This window comes from Hyperolius riggenbachi, unplaced genomic scaffold (genome assembly GCF_040937935.1).
Source record: "Hyperolius riggenbachi isolate aHypRig1 unplaced genomic scaffold, aHypRig1.pri scaffold_170, whole genome shotgun sequence".
NCBI lineage: Eukaryota > Metazoa > Chordata > Amphibia > Anura > Hyperoliidae > Hyperolius > Hyperolius riggenbachi.
In genome coordinates, this window is record NW_027152381.1 from 213,591 (window position 1) to 239,112 (window position 25,522).

A 25,522-nucleotide genomic window follows, 5' to 3' on the forward strand; every position below is an offset into this window, starting at 1 on the left:
AACGCGTTTCGTGGGTGCATACCCACTTCCTCAGGCCAAATAGCAGTGCCTAATAGTGCTTGTAGCCACAAATAAGGTGCCTCTATTTTTCCAGGAAAAATAGAGGCGCCTTATTTGTGGCTACAAGCACTATTAGGCACTGCTATTTGGCCTGAGGAAGTGGGTATGCACCCACGAAACGCGTTGCCAGTGCAATAAAATTCTATTAATACGTGAATTTGTCTTCATTGAAGTAAGCCACCTCACTTTTTTCATTTTATTTGTTTTTAATGTATTTTATCTGCTCTGGGCGCCTCTTCCCCCTTTACCTTGTGCCTTCACCCTCCTTTTGGAGGGGGATCAACCCTCTTTGACCAGTTTAGGTCATTTGAGGTTTGCTTTTTATCAAGAGTGCGACCATCACCAGCTCTGTCTGTTCACCCGAGTGGAGTCGGGGTTATACATCTCCACCTGCTTCTAGTGGTCGGTTGCGCTTCTGCAACCCACCTTTGTGAGTATAATACATTCGCATATTTTACATGCTTCTGGTACTGTGACATACTGCACCATTTTGGCTCCTGTTGTCTCTGTGTTTTCTTCCTGCAGGGTGCAATTTTTATTATCCCTACTTTTTGTCTGTTAAAACATGTTAAGTGTTAATTGTGCCACAGGAAAACATGGGCATTACTTTGATAGATAGCATACACATAACCTGTCTACCACTGGAGGATGTTGGTTTCCTGTAACAGCTTGCATGCAACTTGTTAAGTACTCGTCCCTTCCACTACATATGTGTATGCTAGGTGTGTATTTTATCCCACAAGTGGGGCTTGCACTCTCTTGCAGGTAGTCACTTATTCGTTTTTAAGTAGTGCTGTTCATTTCCTTGCTATGTACTAATTTAATTCACTTTTGGTCAGCTGCTCCCTCTTAACAGCCATGCTTTTGGTGTATATGCAGAGCTTCTGTTTGGGTTCAAGGTGCTTTTGCAGTTTCTGGGTGGGCTCAGCGCACCTCTGATTGTAGGCCATTCAGAAGCAGCCTGGTGATGCGCTGATCCACCTTTTGCGCAATTTTCAATTTTCGATTTTACTTGGTAGTGCACCCAGGCTATGCATATGCATAGGTTAGGATTTAGTTAGTGTTAGGTCCCCTCCCATATGAGGATGACTTCCCCACAGTGGGAGGGACGAGTACTTAACAAGCAGTGGCGGCTCCAGGAATTTTTTTTAGGGGGAAGCGCGCCGCGGTGAAAAAATGGGCGTGGTCATGACCGGATGAGGGCGGGGCTAACTGTAATTTAAAGTGAACCCAGGGTGAGAGTGATATGGTGGCTGCCATATTTATTTCCTTTTAAACAATTCTAGTTGCCTGGCAGCCCTGCTGATCTATTTGGCTGTAGTAGTGAACTGAATTACACCAGAAACAAGCATGCAGCTAATCTTGTCAGTTCTGACAATATTGTCAGAAACCCCTGACCTGCTGCATGCTTGTTCAGGGTCTATGGTTGAAAGAATTAGAGGCAGAGGACCAACACGGCAGCCAGGCAGCTGGTATTACTTAAAAAGAGATAAATATGGCAGCCTCAATATTATTCTAACCTCGGGTTCCCTTTAAAAGTGCAACGCAAAGACAGAGGGCCCAAGTATTGGTGCCCCTTTCCCCAGAAAATTCACATAATTGTGCATGTTTTCTCAAGAAAATAGACGTAATGTGCGCAGATTTGAATAAAAAACATGTTCAATAACCCCAATATGCACAATCGGTAGCAGATATGGCCCCAATATGCACAATCGGTAGCAGATATGGCCCCAATATGCACAATCGGTAGCAGATATGGCCCCAATATGCACAATCGGTAGCAGATATGACCCCAATATGCACAATCGGCAGCAGATATGACCCCAATATGCACAATCGGTAGCAGAAATGACCCCAATATGCACAATCCATAGCAGAAATGACCCCAATATGCACAATCCGCAGCAGATATGACCCCAATATGCACAATCCGCAGCAGATATGACCCCAATATGCACAATCGGTAGCAGAAATGACCCCAATATGCACAATCCGTAGCAGATATGAAACCAATATGCACAATCCGTAGCAGATATGACCCCAATATGCACAATCCAGAGCAGATATGACCCCAATATGCACAATCCGTAGCAGATATGACCCCAATATGCACAATTCGTAGCAGATATGACCCCAATATGCACAATCCGTAGCAGAAATGACCCCAATATGCACAATCAGCGCCACCTGAAAAAGAAAAGAAAAACCCATTTACTCACCTACAGCCAGAAGACCTTATTTCCCGACCACTGGCACGACCTCCTTGTGGCGCGAAGCGCCCGCGCGCCCACGATCCTCTTCCTTCCCGACGTCCCGACGAGACTTCCTGCTTGCATGCTGAGAGCAGGGCTACGGGAAAATGGCCGCCCGAAGTCTGCAGAACAGGGCTTCGGGTGGCCATCTTACCGTAGCCCTGCCTGCTGCTCCGTGCTGCCGCTGTGTGAACTGACTTGGCGTCTTTTAGACGCCTGAAGTCAGTTCACTCCAGGGGGTGCTTTGGGGGTGCTTGGACAATTCTAGGGGGTGCTCCAGCACCCCCAAGCACCCCCCTGGCGCTGCCCCTGTTAACAAGTTGCATGCAAGCTGTTACAGGAAACCAACATCCTCCAGTGGTAGACAGGTTATGTGTATGCTAGGTGTGTATTTTATCCCACAAGTGGGGCTTGCACTCTCTTGCAGGTAGGCACTTATCTGTTTTTAAGTAGCGCTGATCATTTCTTTGCCATGTATTAAAGGAGTGACCAGACGTCCTGGATTGCCCGGCTTTTAACAGCGGGATGTCCCGGCCTCGGGACTCTGGTCACTGTTTTGCATGAACTGTCTATAGACGCCGCTGCCTGTTCATTGCCCGCAGCCCCGCTCCAGCCTCCTTAGTGTCTTCTGGTGTTCCGACACCGGGAGGCAGAGCAGGGGTACGGCAAGATGGCTGCCGAAGCCCTGTACTGGAGACTATTTGTGTCTCCAGTACAGGGCTTCGGGCGCCATCTTGCCGTAGCCCTGCACTCTGCCTGTCAGCGCGGGAGACTGCAGGAGGAGCAAGACGTGTAAGGAGCAGCGCGCCAGAGGAGATTTCTGCCAGGTGAGTAAATGCTTTTTTTTCCAGGTGAACTGTGCCCCCATTGCATTTATTTTCTGGTGAAATGTTTGCCCGCAGTGCGTTTATTTTGTGCTGACATGTTTGCCCGCAGTGCGTTTATTTTGTGCTGACATGTTTGCCCGCAGTGCGTTTATTTTCTGCTGAAATGTTTGCCCGCAATGCGTTTATTTTGTGCTGACACGTTTGCCCGCAGTGTGTTTATTTTGTGCTGACATGTTTGCCCGCAGTGCGTTTATTTTGTTCTGACATTGCCCACAGTGCGTTTATTTTGTGCTGACATGTTTGCCCGCAGTGCATTTATTTTGTGCTGACATGTTTGCCTGCAGTGCATTTATTTTGTTCTGACGTTGCCCACAGTGCATTTATTTTGTGCTGACATGTTTGCCTACAGTGCGTTTATTTTGTGCTGACATGTTTGCCCGCAGTGCGTTTATTTTGTGCTGACATGTTTGCCCGCAGTGCGTTTATTTTCTGCTGAAATGTTTGCCCGCAATGCGTTTATTTTGTGCTGGCACGTTTGCCCGCAGTGTGTTTATTTTGTGCTGACATGTTTGCCCGCAGTGCATTTATTTTGTGCTGACATGTTTGCCCGCAGTGCATTTATTTTGTTCTGACATTGCCCACAGTGCGTTTATTTTGTGCTGACATGTTTGCCCGCAGTGCATTTATTTTGTGCTGACATGTTTGCCTGCAGTGCATTTATTTTGTTCTGACGTTGCCCACAGTGCATTTATTTTGTTCTGACGTTGCCCACAGTGCGTTTATTTTGTGCTGACATGTTTGCCCACAGTGCGTTTATTTTGTGCTGACATGTTTGCCCACAGTGAGTTTATTTTGTGCTGACATGTTTGCTTGCAGTGCGTTTATTTTGTGCTGACATGTTTGCCCGCAGTGCGTTTATTTTTTGCTGACATGTTTGCCCGCAGTGCGTTTATTTTGTGCTGACATGTTTGCCCGCAGTGCATTTATTTTGTGCTGACATGTTTGCCCGCAGTGCATTTATTTTGTTCTGACGTTGCCCACAGTGCGTTTATTTTGTTCTGACGTTGCCCACAGTGCGTTTATTTTGTGCTGACATGTTTGCCCGCAGTGCGTTTATTTTGTGCTGACATGTTTGCCCGCAGTGCGTTTATTTAGTGCTGACATGTGTGCCCGCAGTGCGTTTATTTTGTACTGACGTTGCCCACAATGCGTTTATTTTGTGCTGACATGTTTGCCCACAGTGCGTTTATTTTGTGCTGACATGTTGCCCATTGCGTTTATTTTGTGCTGACATGTTGTCCATTGCGTTTATTTTGTGCTGACATGTTGCCCACAATGCGTTTATTTTCTGGTGTCCGGGGTAACTGTTGCTGCATTTATTATTTAATGGTCATAGTTGGCTATGTTTGCTGCTTTGGGGTTACGGTATACTATTAAATAGCATCACACAGTTTCTGCACACACATGATGCGAAACCTCGTCTGACCACATCAGACGAGGTCAGATGGGGGCAAACATGTCAGCACAAAATAAACGCATTGTGGGCAACGTCAGTACAAAATAAATGCACTGCGGGCAAACATGTCAGCACAAAATAAACGCACTGTGGGCAAACATGTCAGTACAAAATAAACGCACTGCGGGCACACATGTCAGCACAAAATAAACGCACTGGGGGCAAACATGTCAGCACAAAATAAACGCACTGCAGGCAACCATGTCAGCACAAAATAACCGCAGTGCGGGCAAACATGTCAGCACAAAATAAACGCACTGTGGGCAAACATGTCAGCACAAAATAAACGCCCGCAGTGTTAGCAGCAGTCTACAACCCATGGGATGTAGACTACTCTCTTCTGCGTTGGGCTGGCTTCGGGAGCCTGAGTGCTTTCGAAGATGGGCCGCTCTGTACTGAGCATGCACAATACAGCGGAGCAGTGCTTTTCAGCGCTGATAGATTTGGGCGCTGCCGGCGCCTCCATAGACTACAATAGGAATCACTCCTATTGCAGCGCTCAGTGAGTAACGTCGGCGCCGTCAGAAGACGGAGCCGAGGTTGCTTAAAAAACACAATAATTCGGCCTCCAGCAATCGCTGGAAGACGAATTATTTCATTCCCCCACTATCCATGGCGGCCTGGAGGGGGAATAGGAATTAAATTGGCCCGGACTTGTGCAGAAGCAGGATCAGCCATATACCGGCTGTATTCTGCACCCTAGTCTACCGGCTCCGATTTCAAATGTACTCCAATACAGAGCTACCGGTCTTCAGGAGCCCTAGTGCTTTCAAAGACCCGCAGCGGGAGATTCAAACGGAGGTGTCTGCGGAGGAACGAAGACACCATGAGGAGAATGGGAAGGAGCTACAGGACCCAGACCTCCCCTCTCCTTAGGTGAGTATCTGTTTTGTTTTTATAATTTCCCTTCAGACTTGTTTTAACCTTTTGGGGACCGACATAGTGTGAATGTACGTTCAGCAGGTGGTGCTGCCGCCCTGACTGGACATTGATTCAACGTCCATGCTAACGAACCGTCCCGACGAAATCGTGCGCACCAGAGAGGGGAGATTGTGAGTTGGCTTTTGACATCCTACAAATCCCTAAGAAAGCTCATTTTTCTCTTGAATATATCACAATGGTACATGCTAGGCTGGCTTCAGCATGTAGCATTGTAGTGTGTTGTGTTGGTGGAATAATGGTTAGGATAGCTGCCTTCCAAGCGGTAGGCCTGGGTTCGATTCCTGGCCAATGTATGTGAGTTGGCTTTTAACATCCTGCTAATCCCTAAGCAAGCTCATTTTTCTCTTTGATATATCACAATGGTACATGCTAGGCTGGCTTCAGCATGTAGTGTTGGTGGTGGTATAGTGGTGAGAAGAGCTGCCTTCCAAGCACTAGACCTGGGTTCGATTCCTGGCCAATGTATGTGAGCTGGCTTTTGAAATCCTACAATTCCCTGGAAGACAAGATTCTCCTCCTCCGGAGGAGGAGGAGGAAGAAGAAAAAGGACTAGAGGAAGAGCCAACAGGTGTTATGGGCTATCATTTAGCATAAACAAGTTTTCATTTGCAATTACTTTAATTTTTCCGCCGGAATGCGGAATTTCGTAAAATTCCGGCGGAAATGTGATAGCGGCGGAATTTAGCGCTGGCATAATCCGCGAATTCCGTTGGAACAGAATTTGCTCTTTCCGATCATTCCTAGTCAACACGCTTGTTTGGTGGAAACGCGCTGCATGCACTATGAATGTCACATTGAGGTTACATTGCAGTGTGGTGTTCTGCATTACAATTAGTGTTGTGCACTATGAGTAGTAACGGTAATCAAAATATAAATCAGACAGCGCTGCCCGCGGCAGAGGGGGTGTTAACTTACTCATGCTGCCTCCGTAGCCAATGCGCTCCACACATTTTCCACGTTACTCCCATGCTTCCTTCTTCCAGGTTAAAGGTGGAAGCATAGGAGTGATGTGGAACACAAGTAGAGGGCATTGGCTAAAGTGGCAGCATGGGTAAGTTAGCCCCCCCCCCCCCCTCTGCCGCGGGGAGTGTTGTCCAACTTAAATTTCGATTAGGAGTAGCTACGGACTCCAGCTACTCATAGTGCACAACACTAGTTACAATGCGTTTGGAACGCAGCACTACAATGCCCCACTGCTAACGTAACCTAAGGCTCAGTTGCCATTTGCACCAAATCCATTCTGCATATACCTGTATATATGTGCAGGAGGGCATTGCATATCCCTGGAAGGCAGAGGGTGCTACCTCACAAGTTTGCGTCAGGCAGCAAGAAGTTTAGAACCTACCCTGGTAACAGGACATGTCTGCCATAGCTCTGCTGCCAAGCTTTTTCAACTGCCAACCATTTACACTATCAGTCCTCTTCTAGTCTGGCCGAACGTCTGCTCTACAGGCAGGGGTGTAACAATAGCCCCTGCAAGGGATGCAGCCACGGGTGGGGGGGGCTTAGGGTGAGAAGCCTGAGGGGGGGGGGTCTAGCTCTGGGGCCCTCTAGGACCATTTTTAGGGTAAGAAGGGGGTGCAGCAGAGGAAGGGGGAGCAGAAGGCACAAACAGCAGCAGGGAGATAAGCCCGACCACTCCCCAACCAAAAAAAAAGAAAGATGAAATATCGGGCTACCGTCAGCGCTCCCCCCTCCAGCAACAACAGCTTATCCAAAGTTTTGCAAGGGGGCCCAGTAATATCTAGTTATGCCCGTCTACTGCAGCAACTTCTGCACAAGCCATGGCTCTATCTATATAGCACATTTATGCCATCATCCTGAGAGAGCGGCCACTACTACAGAGTCGCAGTCACATAGGAGCAATCGATAATTACCTTCAAGTTACTTTCGTTCGTTAAAAATTGCATTGAAAGATTGTGTCTGATGAAAAAATTATACCATTAAAGGGCACCTTTATGATTTAAAAAAATACAGAACCTGTGTCCCTGCAGTGCCTGTATACTGGAAGGTGCCGAGTGACAGGAAGCTCTCCTTCGGTTACACACTTACTCCTTCCTGCCTCCTCCCTCATAGTTACTCATTGCTGTGGCAATGGCTAACGTGTCATTTGGAAATCCGAAATGGACCAGAAATGCGCAGTCGCGATTGGCCCAAACATCCTGTCAGGCACTGCCAGGGCCGAATTTACCATAATACACTGTAGGCACGTGCCTACAGGCGCCTGATGGTGGAAAGCCGGCTCACTTCCCTCCCCGAGTGCCTTTTTCCCTATGCAGAGTCCTGAGCAGAGTGTAAATGAGGGGTACTCACACAGCTCTTGGCATTCCACTGACGATATCTCCCTTCAGGCACCACTGGCAACTTAATACTGAAGGAAGAAAAGCGCCGGCACTGCTGTCAATCACAATTTATTGCTCCAAAGAAGGCAACATGTAGCAACATGCATGCATAAAACAACATGGTGGAGACACATACCCTGAGGTGGATGGTTGTGGTGTGGTGGTTGGTGCAGAGGGAAGGAGGCTCTCCTTCCCTCTGCTCTCCTTCCCTCTGCACCCACCACCACGCCACAACCATCCACCTCAGGGTATGTGTCTCCACCATGTTGTTTTATGCATGCATGTTGCTACATGTTGCCTTCTTTGGAGCAATAAATTGTGATTGACAGCAGTGCCGGCGCTTTTCTTCCTTCCTTACTGATGTAGACACACTGCTGCCTGAGCACGCTGGGATTCACCTATCCGTACTTGACTGTGTGGTTTGAGCCATCTCCTCTCCCCCCCACCGATACAGGAGTCCACTAACTGCAGTGCCAGCGTCTTCCATACCTCTACTTTCTACAACTTAATACTGAGCGTACCTCTGGCTACCTAATGCTAAAGGGCACCTGTAGCTACCTATGACAGGCAAGGGAAGTAAGGGAGAAGTGAAAGCTGTAGCTGGATCAGCCAGCACACTTGCAACACAGTTTGGTTGGAGGTTTGTAGGTTCAAGGAGGGTGAAGTCCAGGGTGCCAGGACATCTTTGCCTATAGGTAAATCCGGGCCTGAGCACTGTGATGTCAATGTGGTCCAGAGAGTGTCAGTCTTGCAGTTCAGGCCCATTTCCGAGTGATGCAGCAGCCGTTGCCACAGCATTATTTCACTACGGCAACGCATCACTTCGATGGAGGAGATGGGAAGGAGTAAATGTGTAACCAGAAGAGAGCTTCCTTTCACTCAGCACCTTCCGATATACATGCACTGCAGGGACACAGGTAATTGTATAAATATATCTATTTTTTAACAATAAACAGTGCTAACTATAAGTTAAACCCACTAATTGTATTTACTTATACATCCTGGTTACAACAACATTTAGATTATTTTCCTAGCACAATGTATGGTGACAATATTGTCTTTGAAAATAAAGGTGTCTTTTTTCTGTTTCTGTTTTCTCTTTGTACACTATTGATGATTATAAGACCTTATTTGCAATAATAATAGTAATATACCCTCATGGCTGTAACGATCGGTGTAACACAGAGAGGATCTGATTATTGGTGATCTGCAGTATCACCAAAAATGCAGATATATACCTGATTATTGATGATCTGCAGTATCACCGATAATCAGATATATCACTAACCTCTGGACACCTGAGTGATAAGAATGTTTGGTGCAACAGTAATACTTTGAGGACCGCACCTGACAAGCAGGTGCGGAGGCAGTAAGGGATACTGCACAAAGAACTGTAACGATCGGTGTAACACAGAGAGGATCTGATTACCGGTGATCTGCAGTATTACCGAGAATGCAGATATATACCAGATTATTGATGATCTGCAGTATCACCGATAATCAGATATATCTCTAACCTCTGGACACCTGATTGACAAGAGTGTTTTGGTGCAACAGAAATACTTTGAGGAGCACACCCTGTAGGCAGGTGCAAGAGCAGATAGGAGTCTTGCTTGGCAACTGATTCCTTCCGTGGACTGAACTCTCCCGGGGGAGGAGTCACACAACGAGTGGGAAGGACAGAACATGAGTGACACCAAGAGAAGTGTCACTGACAGATCTGTGAACTATCTCCTAACAGGAGAGATAGTTCTCGAGGTCGGACAAGCCAGGTTGTAAACACACGGACAGATAAAGTACAGAGACAGTAGGCAGATTCAGAATCCAGGGACTAGCTGAGTTTTGGCAACAGAGAATCAGAAAGACAAAGGTACAAAATCAGAGATCAGGAGAATGGTCAGGAATGCAGAAAGTCATAACAGATAATCAACAATGCCTAGACTTGAGTGTGAGCTCCAAGATTCTCACACTCCAGGAACTAGACTAGATAATACGAATAATACAGATGGTACAGAATTCCTAGACTAAGGTGTGAGTTCCTTGGCCGTCAACACCTTGGAAACTGGTCTAGATAACAATACAGATAATAACAGAATTCCTAGGCTAAGGTGTGAGATCCTTGGCCATCAACACCTTTGGAAACTGGTCTAATAACACTGATACAGACAAGGTCTGAGTGCTACCACGTAGTGATCGCAACGGCAGACAACCAGCAAATGCCCAGCCACCAGTATATATAGTTCAGCGCTCACCAGCGCCTCCCCCAAGTGCTGGACCAATGGAAACCGTTTCTGGCGTCAGCTGACCAGCCTGGTCAGCTGATCCCCCACTGACTGGTATAAGGCTCTTCCTCTCAGCGCGCGCGCGTCCAGCTAAACCTATGTGGACTACAGCTCCCAGCCACACCAGAACCCTGCTGTGAAATGCCCGTTGTGTTGCACGCGGAATCCGCCGCCATGCCGCCAGCGCATGCGGCGGTTCCTCCGCGTTCAGGCAGACACAAAGACGAGTGAGCACATACATCAGTAGTCACGCTGGATGCGGAATCCTCCGCCTTGCCAGGAGTGCATGCGGCTGTGCTTCCACGTTTTCTCACAAGAACAAGTTCCTTCCAATGGTCAGAGAACTCCCAAGGGAGTGACCAGACTGGGAATAGGAAGGACCAGAGTGTGAGTGACACCAAAGGGAGGGTGTCACTGACAGATCTGTGAACTATCTCTTAACTAGGGAGATAGCTCTCGAGGTCAGGCAAGCCAGGTCGGCAACACACAGACAGATAAGGTGCATAGACAGGAGACTGATTCGGTAGTCCTAAAACACGCAGGGTTTGGCAACAGAGTATCAGATATAGCGAAGTACCGAATCAGTGATCAGAAGAGTGGTCAGGAAAGCAGAAGGTCATAACAAATAATCAACAATGCCTAGTCTGAGGTGTGAGCTCCGTGATCATCAACACCCTGGAACTGGTCTGAAGTATAACAGAATGGTAACACAAATTCCTAGTCTTGGGTGTGAGCTCCGTAGTCATCAACACCCTGGAACTAGTCTGAGATATAACAGAGATGATATACAGTATTCCTAGTCTGGGGTGTGAGGTCCGTGATCATCAACACCCTGGAACTGGTCTAGAGAATAACACAGATAATATACAGTATTCCTAGTCTGGGGTGTGAGGTCCGTGATCATCAACTCCCTGGAACTGGTCTAGAGAATAACACAGATTCTGACAAAAAGGTCTGAGTGCTTCCACGTAGTAATCGCAACGGCAGACAACCAGAGAATGACCAGCACCCAGTATATATAGTACAGCGCTCTCCAGCGCCTCCCCTAAGTGCTGGACCAATGGAAACTGGTTGGATTGTCAGCTGACCGGCTTGGTCAGCTGACTCTCTTCTGGCTGTCATAAAAGCCGTGCCTCTCAGCGCGCGCGTGCGTCTTTCTGAACCTGTGTGGACTATCAGTCCCAGCCACACCAGACATGTGTTGTGTACCACCCGCCGTGCTGGACGCGAAACCAGCCGCACCGCTATCAGAGCATGCGGCGGTTTCTCCGCGTTTAGCCATACTGACAGATGTAGGCCTATGCGTGCAAACCGCCGCGTTGGACGCGGAATCAGCCGTCTTGTTCTCAGGACATGCGGCGGTTTCTCCGCCTTCGGCCATAGTAGCAGATGTAGGCCCACGCGCGCAAACCGCCACGTTGGACGCGGAATCAGCCGCCTTGCTCTGAGCACCCGCGGCGGCTTTTCCGCGTTTTCTCACAATGGCATACATATTTAAAAAGCCAAGTATCTAAGGTAACAATATATGTTGTTTCTTTCATATTTTGTCTCTTTGTTTACATTTTACAAGTCTTTTATTTTGGTGCAGCATATGCAAAAATTTAATTGCCTTTGATTCAGTTTGCAACTAAAAAGAATACACAAGATATGGGCCTCAACCCTAAAACTTTCTCAACTCTATTCTACTACTTATCACGGTTAAAATGTTACTACATATGTCTCTTGTAGTTTTGCTAAAACTTTTTTTGCTAAAACTTTCCCAAATTTGATCATAATTTAGAAAATGACTTTTTTATGTTGGATTTAGTTTGTCCTTACCTATTTTTTAGGCGATGTGTCCAAGCTATAGGACACACCAAAATGTATTCTACAACTCGGTTAAAAATGATACCATATGTGCCTCATTTAGTAACAAACTGATGGTGCACTCTCCACAAATACACTGGACATTTATAAACGTCCAGTTGTCATTAAGTGGTTAAAGGACCCCCGAGGTGAAAATAAACTAATTAAATAAACAATTGTATCTTTCCTCCTTCTCCTAAAAGTGACTTTTTAAGTTTTTACTGTTTTATTGTTTTTGCTCAATGACACATTTATTGAAGTATGCCAGAGCTAAAATCTATGAATAATTGACCTTGTTTATCCCTTTCCTGCTCTCAGAACCCATTTTCTGCTAGGAAAGTGTTTTATAGTTGTAATTTCTTATCTGTGAGGGTCACACTGTAGTCTGACCCAGTTCTGACTCAGACAGGAACTGCTACTTACATACCTGATATTTACCTCTTTCAGGCAGAGAAATAAACAAGGAACACAGCATATTCATTTTTGTGCTGGGCACTGTACATACACATGTCTATCTCATCAAGTCACATATCACCTCAGGTATCCTTTAAAATTTCAGTCATCTTGGACTTTTTCGGGTGACTATGTACTGCACAGACATGCTGCTCAGCTCCTTGCCAAGCAACATGTTTTTTTCAATGGAGAGAGGTGTGGAGGAGGCTCCCTGCGTGATCTGCATGTGCGTATTGCATAAGGCCCCGTTCACACTTGCGTTTCTGTAAAGAACGGACCGGATGACCGGACCGGATCCGGTCCGTTTGCATACGTATTGATACGGCTGCGATCCGGATCCATTTGGTAAAAGAGATACACACTATATAAATATTGTTGGGGTCTGGGAGGTCAGCAGAAGGTGCACATGTAGAATCAGGTCCTCCGCTGTGTAGGGCCTCACCTCCACGTCCAACATACTGCCAAACAGCTCCAGCACAAAGTCACTGCTGCTCCACTCCAGAAATGCTGGGCCCATGTGTCCCCATCAAAAATGGCTGCTAGAAAACGCATAGGAAGTGGGGTAGAATGTCAGGTTTTTATAGCTAGTGTGTTCTGTGCTTTCCGTTTCCCATTGGTTTCTATGCACGGATGGTGCAGTCAGGCTCCGGCCCGGGTGCGTCGGCCGGATGATCCGGACCCAAAAATAGAGCATGTTGGAAAAGTGTCTGGAGTCCGGATCCGATCCGGCTCCGTTCCGTACGGAACGGACACGTGTGAACGGCCGCATAGACTTTGCATTGCTATGCGGAACGTCCGTTCCGTTTCTACAGTATACGGTCCGGATCCGATCAGGTGAATCCGGACAGCGAATGCTAATGTGAACCGGGCCTAAGGGGACATGCAGAGAAATGCAGAAGCCCTGAAGTGAGGTGCAAAACTAAGGCTAAGGCTTTCTTAATATTGTGTGTTTGCTTGTTTTGTGAGATGCATAGCTCCCAACTGTCCCTCTTTTGGAGGGACAGTCCCTCTTTGGGAGCCCTGTCCCTCTGTCCCTGTTTCCTCCTCATTTGTCCCTCTTTCAGGACTTTTTTCCATCTTTCTATATAAATATACATATTTCTATACTAAAAATGTGTTTGATTGCCTCTAAACTTTATTCCCATCTTTTAAATTGATATATTACTAATTTTAATATGTTACTGTGAAGGAAAATGAGCCATGATAGAAAGGACCAGTGTGGCTTGAATTATAAAACAACATATTTTTCTTATTAAATCTTTATGGTATGCATGGCTAGGGGTGTGTCGGGGGCATGGCCAGGGGTGTGGCAGGGGCATGGCTTAAGTGTCCCTTATTCTCATCTTAAAAAGTTGGGAGGTATGGAGTTGGTGTGGGTGTGTGTGTGTGTGTGTGTGTGTGTGTGTGGGGGGGTTAATAACTTAATTAATTTGGTTAACGATAAAACTATTTATTATTGGTTTTATAACATAACTTTAAGATCATGCATCTTTGATTTGTATGTTTTATTTCTGTATTTATTTTAGGATGAATGTAAAGGGGCTACACCTGACCAAATGTGCACAATGAATATGGCTCCAGTTTGCGGATCTGATAATTTCACTTATTCAAATTCTTGTATGTTTTGCAAAAAATGGGCAACGTGAGTATAAAACTGACCTGGTGACCTTTTGTGTTACTTAGTTTCTGTAGCGGATTTAGCTTTGACATGTGTATATTATGGTTATTGTATTGCATGTAATATTGTCATCTAAAACTAGATGTAGAAAAGTGGTAAACACTGGAAATGAAAGCCCAACTAGATCCATAACTGCACAAGGCAAATTCGAATAGCAGTCAGGATATGTGAGTATAACCCATGTAAAGAAGTACAGCACCACGGAAGATGCTGGCACAATATAAATCAATAATAATAATAATAAAGATACTAACTGGTGGACAGAATGGCAGTTTCATGGGCCATGTGTGCATGGACCTGCAGTACAACTTGCTGCCTGTGCCTGTGGTTTCAGCTGCCAGGCAAGCTAGTCAGGTGTGACCATGTGACACATAAAATAGAAAGAACAGTAGATGCCAAAAGCATTTACCAGAATTCCTGCAATACGGTAAATCGTGCTTCCTAATATAAAGAGATGGGATTTGTTTGTTCATAGGAAGTGGTTATGAGCAATGGTAAGACACAAACCCTGGTAATGGGTACTAAGATTCAGGAAACATCTTAAAGCCTATTGGGATAGGTGCACAGCTGCACACAGGATTTTCAGTTTGAAAAGTGTATTTCCAAAGAACTTAAGAACTTTTACTAATTACCATAATTGCCTTCAGAATTTACCATGTAAATGGAGTACTGTAGGGGGTAGGGGGAAAAAGAGGTGAACTCTTTTTCCCCCTACCCCCTACAAAAAGAGGTGGGCAGCACGGTGGCGTAGTGGTTAGCTCTCTCGCCTTGCAGCGCTGGGTCCCTGGTTCGAATCCCAGCCAGGGCACTATCTGCAAAGAGTTTGTATGTTCTCTCCGTGTCTGCGTGGGTTTCCTCCGGGCACTCCGGTTTCCTCCCACATTCCAAAAACATACGGATAAGTTAATTGGCTCACCCTAAAAAAAATTGGCCCTAGACTACAGTACTTACACTACATAATATAGACATATAGCAATGGTAGGGACTAGATTGTGAGCTCCTTTGAGGGACAGTTAGTGACAAGATATATATATATACACTGTACAGCGCTGCGTAATATGTCGGCGCTATATAAATACTAAATAATAATAATAATAACTTACCTGGGGCTTATAAATATACATATACGTTCTGTGCCCGCCCAGCCACTCGCCGATGCTCTGGTCCCCGCCTCCGGTCAGTGGCGTACCTAGGGCATTTGGCACCCGGTGCTGGGTATTAAAAGACACCCCCCCCTCCTAAAAAATGGGCGTGGCCACAACCTGCGGCGTGCTTCGCGGCAAAAAAATGGGCGTGGTCATGACCAGATGAGGGCGGAGCTAACTGTATTTTAAAGTATTAGCTAGTATAGTTGCCCCCAGTATAGCTAGTACAGTTTCCCCCAGTATAGCTGCCCCCAGTGGAGCTAGTACAGTTTCCCCCAGTATAGCTGCCCCCAGTGGAGCTAGTATAGTTGCCCCCAGTATAGCTAGTATATTTGCCCCCAGTGTAGCTAGTATATTTGCCCCCAGTATAGCTGCCCCCAGTATAGCTAGTATAGCTGCCCCCAGTATAGCTAGTTTAGTTGCCCCCAGTATAGCTAGTTTAGTTGCCCCCAGTATAGCTAGTATAGCTGCCCCCAGTATCGCTAGTATAGCTGCCCCCAGTATCGCTAGTATAGCTGCCCCCAGTATAGCTGGCCCCAGTATAGCTGCCCCCAGTATAGCTAGTATAGCTGCCCCCCCCCCAGTATAGCTAGTATAGCTGCCCCCCAGTATCGCTAGTATAGCTGCCCCCAGTATAGCTGGCCCCAGTATAGCTAGTATAGCTGGCCCCAGTATAGCTAGTATAGCTGCCCCTCAGTATAGCTGCCCCCAGGTATAGCTAGTATAGCTGCCCCCAGTATAGCTAGTTTAGTTGCCCCCAGTATAGCTGCCCCCAGTATAGCTAGTATAGCTGCCCCCAGTATAGCTGCCCCCAGTATAGCTAGTATAGCTGCCCCCAGTATAGCTAGTATAGCTGCCCCCCAGTATAGCTAGTATAGCTGCCCCCCAGTATAGCTAGTATAGCTGCCCCCCAGTATAGCTAGTATAGCTGCCCCCAGTGTAGCTAGTATAGCTGCCCCCAGTGTAGCTAGTATAGCTGCCCCCAGTGTAGCTAGTATAGCTGCCCCCAGTGTAGCTAGTGTAGTTGCCCCCAGTATAGCTAGTTTAGTTGCCCCCAGTATAGCTGCCCCCAGTATAGCTAGTATAGCTGCCCCCCAGTATAGCTGCCCCCAGTATAGCTAGTATAGCTGCCCCCAGTATAGCTAGTTTAGTTGCCCCCAGTATAGCTAGTTTAGTTGCCCCCAGTATAGCTGCCCCCAGTATAGCTGCCCCCAGTATAGCTAGTATAGCTGCCCCCCAGTATAGCTGTCCCCAGTATAGCTAGTTTAGTTGCCCCCAGTATAGCTAGTTTAGTTGCCCCCAGTATAGCTAGTTTATTTGCCCCCAGTATAGCTGCCCCCAGTACAGCTGCCCCCAGTATAGCTAGTATAGCTGCCCCCCAGTATAGCTGCCCCCAGTATAGCTAGTATAGTTGCCCCCAGTATAGCTAGTTTAGTTGCCCCCAGTACAGCTGCCCCCAGTATAGCTAGTATAGCTGCCCCCAGTATAGCTGCCCCCCAGTATAGCTAGTATAGCTGCCCCCCAGTATAGCTGCCCCCAGTATAGCTAGTTTAGGTGCCCCCAGTATAGCTAATTTAGTTGCCCCCAGTATAGCTAGTACAATTGCCCCCAGTGTGAGGAAAGCCTGGAAGGAGTGGTGGCGGGGAGGGGGGCCGGACCCCCCACCTCCCTCACCTGGGTCCCCTCCTTCTGGCGCTTCCCTCTCCTAATTAACAGCAGCGGGCAGGAGCGGCGAAGAAGACTCACTCACCTGCTCCTGGCGATGGCGCATAGCGTCATCCTCACGCGACGCTGGTCTCCGACCTCTCTGTCGCTCACTGTGCTTCCGCCAATCAGGAAGCACAGTGAGCGGTGGAGAAGGCGGAGACCAGCGTCACGTGACGATGACCATATTTGCCATCGCCTGGAACGCAGGAAGGTGAGTCTCTTGCCCGCTGCTACCCGCTGCGACTAATTAGGAGGGGGAAGCGCCAGAAGGAGGGGACCCAGGTGAGGGAGGTGGGGGGTCCGGCCCCCCTCCCCGCCGCTTTCCCCGCCACCCCTCCTTTCCGTGCTGCTTCCCCTCCTGTCTAGCACAGGCCTCTGTGGGAGGCCTTGATGACACCCCCTGGGGCGCCCGACACCCGGTGCGGGGCGCCCCTTGCCGCCCTATGGTAGGGACGCTACTGCCTCCGGTTCATTTCTGGAATTTCTAACGTTAAAGTCGGAAAAGCACTACGCCTGCGCGGCTTGCACTCGCTCCCTCTGAAGTCACCAGGAGTGTATTGCACAGATGCAGACCGTATTGGGCCTGCACAATACACTAGTGACGTCAGCAGAAGCGGGGACACGGCCTACAAGGCAAACAGGGTACAAGATACATGACCATGTGATTCTGGGCTGGTTAGGTAGGCCCAGTAATACAAGTACGAGGCTGCCATAGGAAAGGAGCTCATGATCATGTAGAATACACTAGGGAAGGGAGGACCCCGCCAAAGGCTTGCAATCTAACAGGAGGGGAGGTGTACATGGAAGCAGGAAATTTCGGAGCATGAGGCAAGTGGACAAAAAGGGCGCCGCCATTTACTCCCATAATAAATATCGTTTGATGGGCGCTGAACAGGAAAAAAGAGCGCCTGGAGATTATAAACATTTTCAAATGGCGCCCGGAGATTATTAACGTTTTCATACTGCACTTGTTATGATTTAAGTTTACAACAAGGAATAACGTTTACAAATACACTAAACATATCAATCGTTTTTAACAAAATCATTATTTAAAATGTTATCACTTGCTGTTTGTAAAACATTATTATCCACATAATAAAGTGATCAGTAAGTAAATTGTAATATATTTATTACAGTCACTATTTGTAAATCATTATTATTCACACAATAAAGCGATCACTAGGGGGATGGGGGGTCTTAGGGTTAGGCACCACCAGGGGAGATTTAAAGTTAGGCACCACCAGGGGGGATTTAGAGTTAGGCACCACCAGGAGGGTCTTAGGGTTAGGCACCACCAGGGGGGTCTTAGGGTTAGGCACCACCAGGAGATCTTAGGGTTAGGCACCACCAGGGGAGATTTAGGATTAGGCACCACCAGGGGGGTCTTAAGGTTAGGCACCACCATCAGGGGGTCTTAGGGTTAGGCACCACCAGGAGATCTTAGGGTTAGGCACCACCAGGAGAGATTTAGGATTAGGCACCACCAGGGGGGTCTTAAGGTTAGGCACCACCAGGGGGTCTTAGGGTAAGGCACCACCAGAAGGGTCTAGGGGTTAGGGATACGTAGAGGGAGGGTTCTGTGTGAGAGTAGGGTTAGGTTTAGTTGTAGCAAAATGTTAGTAATATTTACTAATGTTTTACTACATTTAGGGCCTGTTTCCACTACACGCAGATTCTGCATGCAGAAAACTGACTCCAATGAATGCCTTTGAGCCTGTTTCCACTGAATGCGATTTTTGTGATGCAGATTTCCCATAGGCATTCAATGGAGTCAGTTTTCTGCATGCAGAATCTGCGTGTAGTGGAAACAGGCCCTTATTATAAACGTATTTATATTTTTTATTAATTTGTTATAAACAATATTTTTGAGATTTTATTACATATTATACAATTATAATGATTATACATAGATTATCGTTTTTAACAAACATAATTATAAGTTTATCTTTCAAAACAGGGAAGATTATTGTTTTCACAATTTGTGATTTCATACACATTATTAAAGGTTTACAATTTGTAAAACATTATTATAAATGAAATACAACACAATATTTTTATAAACGCTATTAGCTCTTATCGTTTACACCACGCGCCATTTTTTTCCCGACGCCCTTTTTGCATGGATGTGGTGTACACACTAGGTAGGGCTGTAGAATAAGTATTCAATAGAGAATTACTGTGTAGTAGGGGGTGGGTAGATTTAGGCTTTAGGCTAGGTTCCCAGTCGCTATTGTGCTGCATTCTCTGTGAGAGCAGGAATGCAATGCAACGGAACGGGTCAGTGGCGTCACATGTTAAGCTTGTGTTGCATCGGGTACAGTGAAGCAAACCGTCATTGAAAAGTATGCTCCTGCTGCCCTGTGAGCATTGCATAGGTGGTGCATTGCAGTAAGCCATGTTACAAAGTGGCCACTGCACTGCAACGCACCACTGTGAACGGTGGCCTTAAAAAAAAAATCCAGTCCAAACTTGCTAAATGATTTTGTTCTCTAATATTCCTTTCTGACCTCCTTAATCCTCTGCCTTAGTAAATAACTTGCTCAGTGCATAGATTTGCAAACTACTGTGGCTTTCTGTACTTTAGGAGTTGCAATTGGCTTCACTGAAATGACTAGGGATGGGACAAGGTCCTTCAGCACCCAAGGCTGAGACACCAAAGTGCGCCCCTCCATCCATCCATCCCTCCCCCCCAGCCGTCACACACTGATTGCTACTAGACTAAGAGGTGCCCCAGGGCCCCCAACCTCACTAATACCTTAATCTCTAGTTATCTGACTTGCAGTCACTGCCATGTGTCCCCTTTTCCTATTTCTTTCTGCTTCAAACACAATTGGGAATGACAACTGAATGAATTGTGCGCCCCCTCCTACACTGCGCCCTGAGGCTGGAGCCGCCTTAGCCTCTGCCTCGGCCCGGCCCTGCTAGGGATTTTAGCACGGACCCCTTTGCCTATTGCTAAGCATTGCCCTGCCATCTGGGTAGACTACCAGTATATAGATATTCTATAGCCATGATGTGCGGTTGCGGGGCTTGTTGCTTATGTGCTGTCTATTCAAACATCGGTACTGGCCTTTAACCGTGTTTGCACAAATGCTGCACTCGATGCTGTCTCCCATCACCTTGTTTAGTCATGTAGCTTCCAAGATCGTGGCCAATCAGGCTACACTCCCGCCTGGAGCCCCCCCTTTATAAAAGGCAGGCAGCGTCAGGCATTTCACTCACTCATGTGCCTGCAGTAATTAGAGAAGGGATAGCTGCTGTGCAGAGACTTATAGGGAAAGCTTAGTTAGGCTCTTGTAGGCTTCTTAGCTTGCTCCTTGCTGATTCTTATTGCTAAAAAACATACCCCTCAACAGCTCTTTTGAGAGCTAATGTTCTTGTGATCTATCACAGCCCTGTCAGTCAGTCGCAGCTGGCCTTTGGCCCCTTGGTGGTATAATTACCACTGTGCCAGTGCCAGGTGCACACTATAATACCCATCACTGCATACACCTACCTGTTGTTCACAATGCACCCACCTACCTACGTGAGCGCACACAGTGTTACTGTGCCTGTCCAGTACCTGTCTGTGTGTGATAGGTGCACATTATAATACCCATCACTGCATATACCTACTACCTGTTGTTCACTTCAGTGCACCCACCTACCTACGTGAGCACACGCAGTGTCACTGTGCCTGTACGGTACCTGTCTGTGTGTGACAGGTGCACATTGTAATACCCATCACTGCATATACCTACCTGTTATTCACTTCAGTGCACCCACCTACCTACGTGAGCGGACGCCGTGTCACTGTGCCTGTCCGGTACCTGTCTGTGTGTGACAGGTGCACATTGAAATACCCATCACTGCATATACCTACTACCTGTTGTTCACTTCAGTGTACCCACCTACCTATGTGAGCACACGCAGTGTCACTGTGCCTGTCCGGTACCTGTCTGTGTGTGACAGGTGCACATTGTAATGCCCATCACTGCATATACCTACCTGTTGTTCACAGTGCACCCACCTACCTATGTGAGTGCACGCAGTGTGATATACCACTCCGTGCATACCTGTTAACTGCACCTGTGTGACTGCACATTGTATTAGTCAAGTCAGTGCATACCTTTTACTTCATCCCCCCGATATGGACAAAACGGACAAAACAGGTAGAGGAAGAGGTAGAGGCAGACCCAGAGTAAGGCCACCCGGCAGGTCTGTGCAAGGTCATGCTGATGTGATTTTGTGTGGCCCTGGCCCAAAGTACAGTGCTCAGAAGAAGACACGTCCCATCAACTCCCAAAATTGTCAGGACGTGGTTGACTATTTAACACAGAACACCTCATCTTCTGCAGCCACCAGCGCTACTACAAGCACCACATCTGCTGCATTTGACAGTTCGCAGGAGTTATTTGGTGGGGAAATCACTGATGCACAGCCATTATTGTTACAACCTGATGAAGGCGCTAAGCAAGTTAAACCACCACCTCATATGTCTGAGTTAGGTGACACTATGGACATAACGTGTGAGGAGGAGGATGATGAAGTACCTGCTGTTGTTACAGTTTTGGAGGTGTCTGAGGCAAACGAAGCTGGGCAGGATGATTATTATGATGGCGATGATATGGATGCCACGTATGTTCCCAATAGAGGAGATGAACAGGGGGACAGTTCAGAGGAGGAGTCAGAGAGGAGTAGGAGGAGATGAGTTCCTGAAAGAAGCAGGGGGAGCTCATCAGAAACAGCTGGTGGCAGTGTCCGGCACCATGTATTGCCACCTATTGACAGCCAGCCCTTCAACGTCAGCTGCTAATGCCACCATAGTGCCATCACCCCAGAGGGGCCCAGCGGTTTGGAATTTTTTTTATGTGTCTGCCATAGATAAGAGCACTGCCATCTGTTCTCTCTGCCTTCAAAAATTGAGCCGGAAAGGGCAACACCCACGTAGGGATAAATGCCTTACGAAGGCACATGGAGAAAAGGCACAAACTCGAATGGGAAGAGCACCAGAGGAAAAGCAGCACACAAAAGAAAAGCCATCCTCCTTCTCCTCTTCCTCCTTCAGGTGCATCATCTTCAGCCTCTTTCTCCCTTGCACCTCCACAATCACAGCCACCCTCCTCCACTCCGCCTCTGACCTTTAGCGGTTCCTGCTTCTCTGCCCACAGCAGCCAGGTGTCTGTGAAGGAAATCTTTGAGCAGAAGAAGCCAATTTCTGCCAGTCCCCCCCTTGCCCGGCATCTGACAGCCGGCTTGGCAGAAGTGTTAGCTCGCCGCTGTTACCATACCAGCTGGTGGATTCTGAGGCCTTCCGTAAATTTGTGGCCATTGGGACAACACAGTGGAAGATACCAGGCCACAATTATTTCTCTAAAAAGGTGATACCCAAACTGTACCGTGAAGTTGAGAGGCAAGTGGTGTCATCTCTGGCACACAGCATTGGGTCAAGGGTCCACCTGACCACGGATGCCTGGTCTGCCAAGGACGGTCAGGGCAGGTACATAACTTGCACAGCCCATTGGGTCAACCTGGTGACCGATGGCAAGCAGGGAGTACGTGGCTATGCAGCAGACCAACTTGTGACACCTCCACGGCTCACAGGCAGGCCTCCTGCCACCTCCTCTCCTCCTGCTACATCCTCTTCGCTGTCATCATCCTCCTCCTCCTTGGCTGAGTGGCAGTTCAACTCTACTGGTGCTGAGATCCCCTCTCCAGCTACACAGCTCCAGCTCCCCAGGGCCTATGCTGCATGCCAGGTACGGTGGTGTTACGCCATCTTAGACATGTCTTGCCTCAAAGCGGAGAGTCACACTGGAGCAGCTCTCCTGGCTGCTCTTAACAAACAGGTGGATCAGTGGCTGACCCCGCACCAGCTGGAGATTGGCAACTTGGTGTGTGACAACAGCAGCAATCTCATTTCCGCTTTGAATTTGGGAAAGCTGATGCATGTACCCTGCATGGCACATGTGCTTAATCTAGTAATTCAAAGATTTGTGCCAAAGTACCCAGGCTTAGAGGATGTCCTGAAGCAGGCCAGGAAGTTGTGTGGGCATTTCAGGCGGTCTTACACGACCATGGCACGCTTTGCCGATATTCAGCGGAGAAACAACTTGCCGGTGAGACATCTGAATTGCGATAGCCCGACTCGCTGGAATTCGACCCATCTTATGTTCTCTCGCCTGCTAGAACAGGAGAAAGACGTCACCCAGTACCTCTACAACTACAGTAGAAGGACACAGTCTGGGGAGATGGGACGTTCTGGCCCAACAACTGGACACTCATGCGAAATGCATGCAGGCTCATACGGCTGTTTGAGGAAGTGACCAACCTGGTGAGTCGCAGTGAAGGCACCATCAGAGACTTGATCCCGTACGCTTACTTCCTGGAGCGTGCCATGCGTAGAGTGGTGGATCAAGCTGTGGAGGAGCATGAACAGGAACAGTTATGGGAGGAAGCGTTGTGGGATCAATTCTCATCAGAACCAGATGTTTCCTCAACACCTGCGGCAGCACAGAGGGGGGAGGAGAAGGAGGAAGAGTCGTGTGGGGAGGAGGAGTCAGACTCAGATGATGAGGAAGGTGTTTCTTTGGAAGAGGAGGAGGAGGCGGCAGAAGAACAACCACAGCAGGCGTCGCAGGGGGCTTGTGCTGCTCAATGTTCCCGTGGTATTGTTCATGGCTGGGGGGAGGAGGACTTACCTGACATCACTGAGGAAGAGCAAGAGGAGATGGATAGTATGTCTGGATCCAACTTTGTGCAGATGGCGTTTTTCATGCTGTCCAGCCTGTTGAGGGACCCTCGTATAAAAAAATTCAAGGGGAATGACAATTACTGGGTGGCCACGCTACTAGACCCTCGGTATAGACACAAAGTGGTGGACATGTTACCAACTCACCTGAAGGCAGAAAGGATGCAGCACTTGCAGAACAAGCTGGCAACTATGCTTTACAATGCGTTTAAGGGTTATGTCACAGCCCAACGCAATAATGGTACCACTGCCAGTAATCCTTCTCCCATGTCCATGCAGGCAAGGACAGGACGCTCCAGCAATCTCATGGTGATGTCAAGTTAATTGCCAGTTTTAGAAGTATGGCAAACCAAAAACTTAGCAGAAATAATTCTGTGTTTATGTCTGCCACCTATATAAATAGGCTGCTGTAAGTTATAATTATTTGAAACATAACCAAGCAATCTATGAAATCAAAAGCAACTGATTGTTAATAAACTGAAAAATTAGTCAAAGTTAATCTAATTGTTTGTTAAATATTATACATTTACTTAAAGTGGACCTGAACTCTTGCACAGGGCAGAAGGAGAACAGAGAGAAATGCACCCTGTATGCATTTAGATTGTTTAGCCTGTTTAATTCCCCCTTATTAGTGTCTAATCACAAGTTTTAATTTGATCTCTAGCCTGGGTAACCTGACTGCCACAACAGAGATGGCAGATAAGCTTGTTTGAAAGCACAGGCTCTTAACAATATGTTTGCTTCCATGAATAAGTAAGTAGAATTAGTGCAGATTTATTTTAGAATTTGTATCAGCTGTAACAAAAATGTTTTTTTTTATATATATATATAAGGGTTATTATGCTGTTTTGTATCTTTTAGAGCAGAGAGGATATTCTGAGTTCAGGTCTGCTTTCACATATTTATACTATAAGATTCTGTAAAAAGTACATTACTTCATTACAACATATAAACATAGTGTAAGGAACACATTCTAAATGGAACTTGAAGTGAGAGGAATGCGGAGGCTGACATCTTCATTCTCTAACAATCTGTGCTGATGCTCTGCCTGAAATATTATAAGTCACTGGCCCAGAATGAGCATGCAGATCAGATGCTTTTACTCTGGTCTGACTGCTCTGGCTGTATGCTTGCTGCAGGTGTGTGACTCAAACAACTAAATATAAAAAGCGGAGCATGACAAGTCAGGCTGTTGGTGTTGTTTTTAAGGTAATGAAAATGGCAGCCAACGTATTCCTCGTACTCCAGGCTCCCCTAAAAAATACACCTTCTGCAAATTAACTATGCCCTTTTAAAATATGTTTACGATCTGTATCACACGTTTAAAATATTCTTGTCTTTGTTTCATCTGTAGGAACCAAGCATTGTACATCAAGGAAAGAGCGGCATGTGAGCAGATAAAGAAAGCATAACTTTGGAAAGAGATGTAAAAAAAAAAAAAATGCATTGTGTATCTCTAATAATTTGGAATAAAATATGGAGAGTCAATTTGTGCAGTTGAATTATTTAATGTCCAGGTATATTTCTCCACATGTAAGCTGATAAAGAACACATGCAAATATAGGTGGTTTTGGTTTAAAACACTATGAGCAAATCAATATTTTACCCTTGCTATGAGGGACATCTATGGGTGGCCTGCCATAAATGTACGAGCGACACAACCACTTTCATACACAATATTTCAGGTACAAGGCTGCCACCACCTCTTTTATCCGGGAAAAGAGTGACCCGCTAACTAGTCTG

General features: G+C 47.0%; 1 protein-coding gene across 1 annotated transcript in view; it reads left to right on the forward strand.

Moving 5' to 3' along the window:
- Positions 1-25,267, forward strand: part of LOC137543698 (serine protease inhibitor Kazal-type 1-like) — a 54,456-nt gene extending 29,189 nt beyond the window's left edge. The window contains exons 5-6 of the mRNA XM_068264820.1: positions 14,046-14,161; positions 25,134-25,267. Of these exons, the coding sequence (XP_068120921.1) occupies positions 14,046-14,161; positions 25,134-25,191 (174 nt within the window). The 3' untranslated portion in view covers positions 25,192-25,267. The remainder of the gene's footprint in view (positions 1-14,045; positions 14,162-25,133) is intronic.
- The last annotated feature ends 255 nt before the right edge of the window (positions 25,268-25,522 follow it).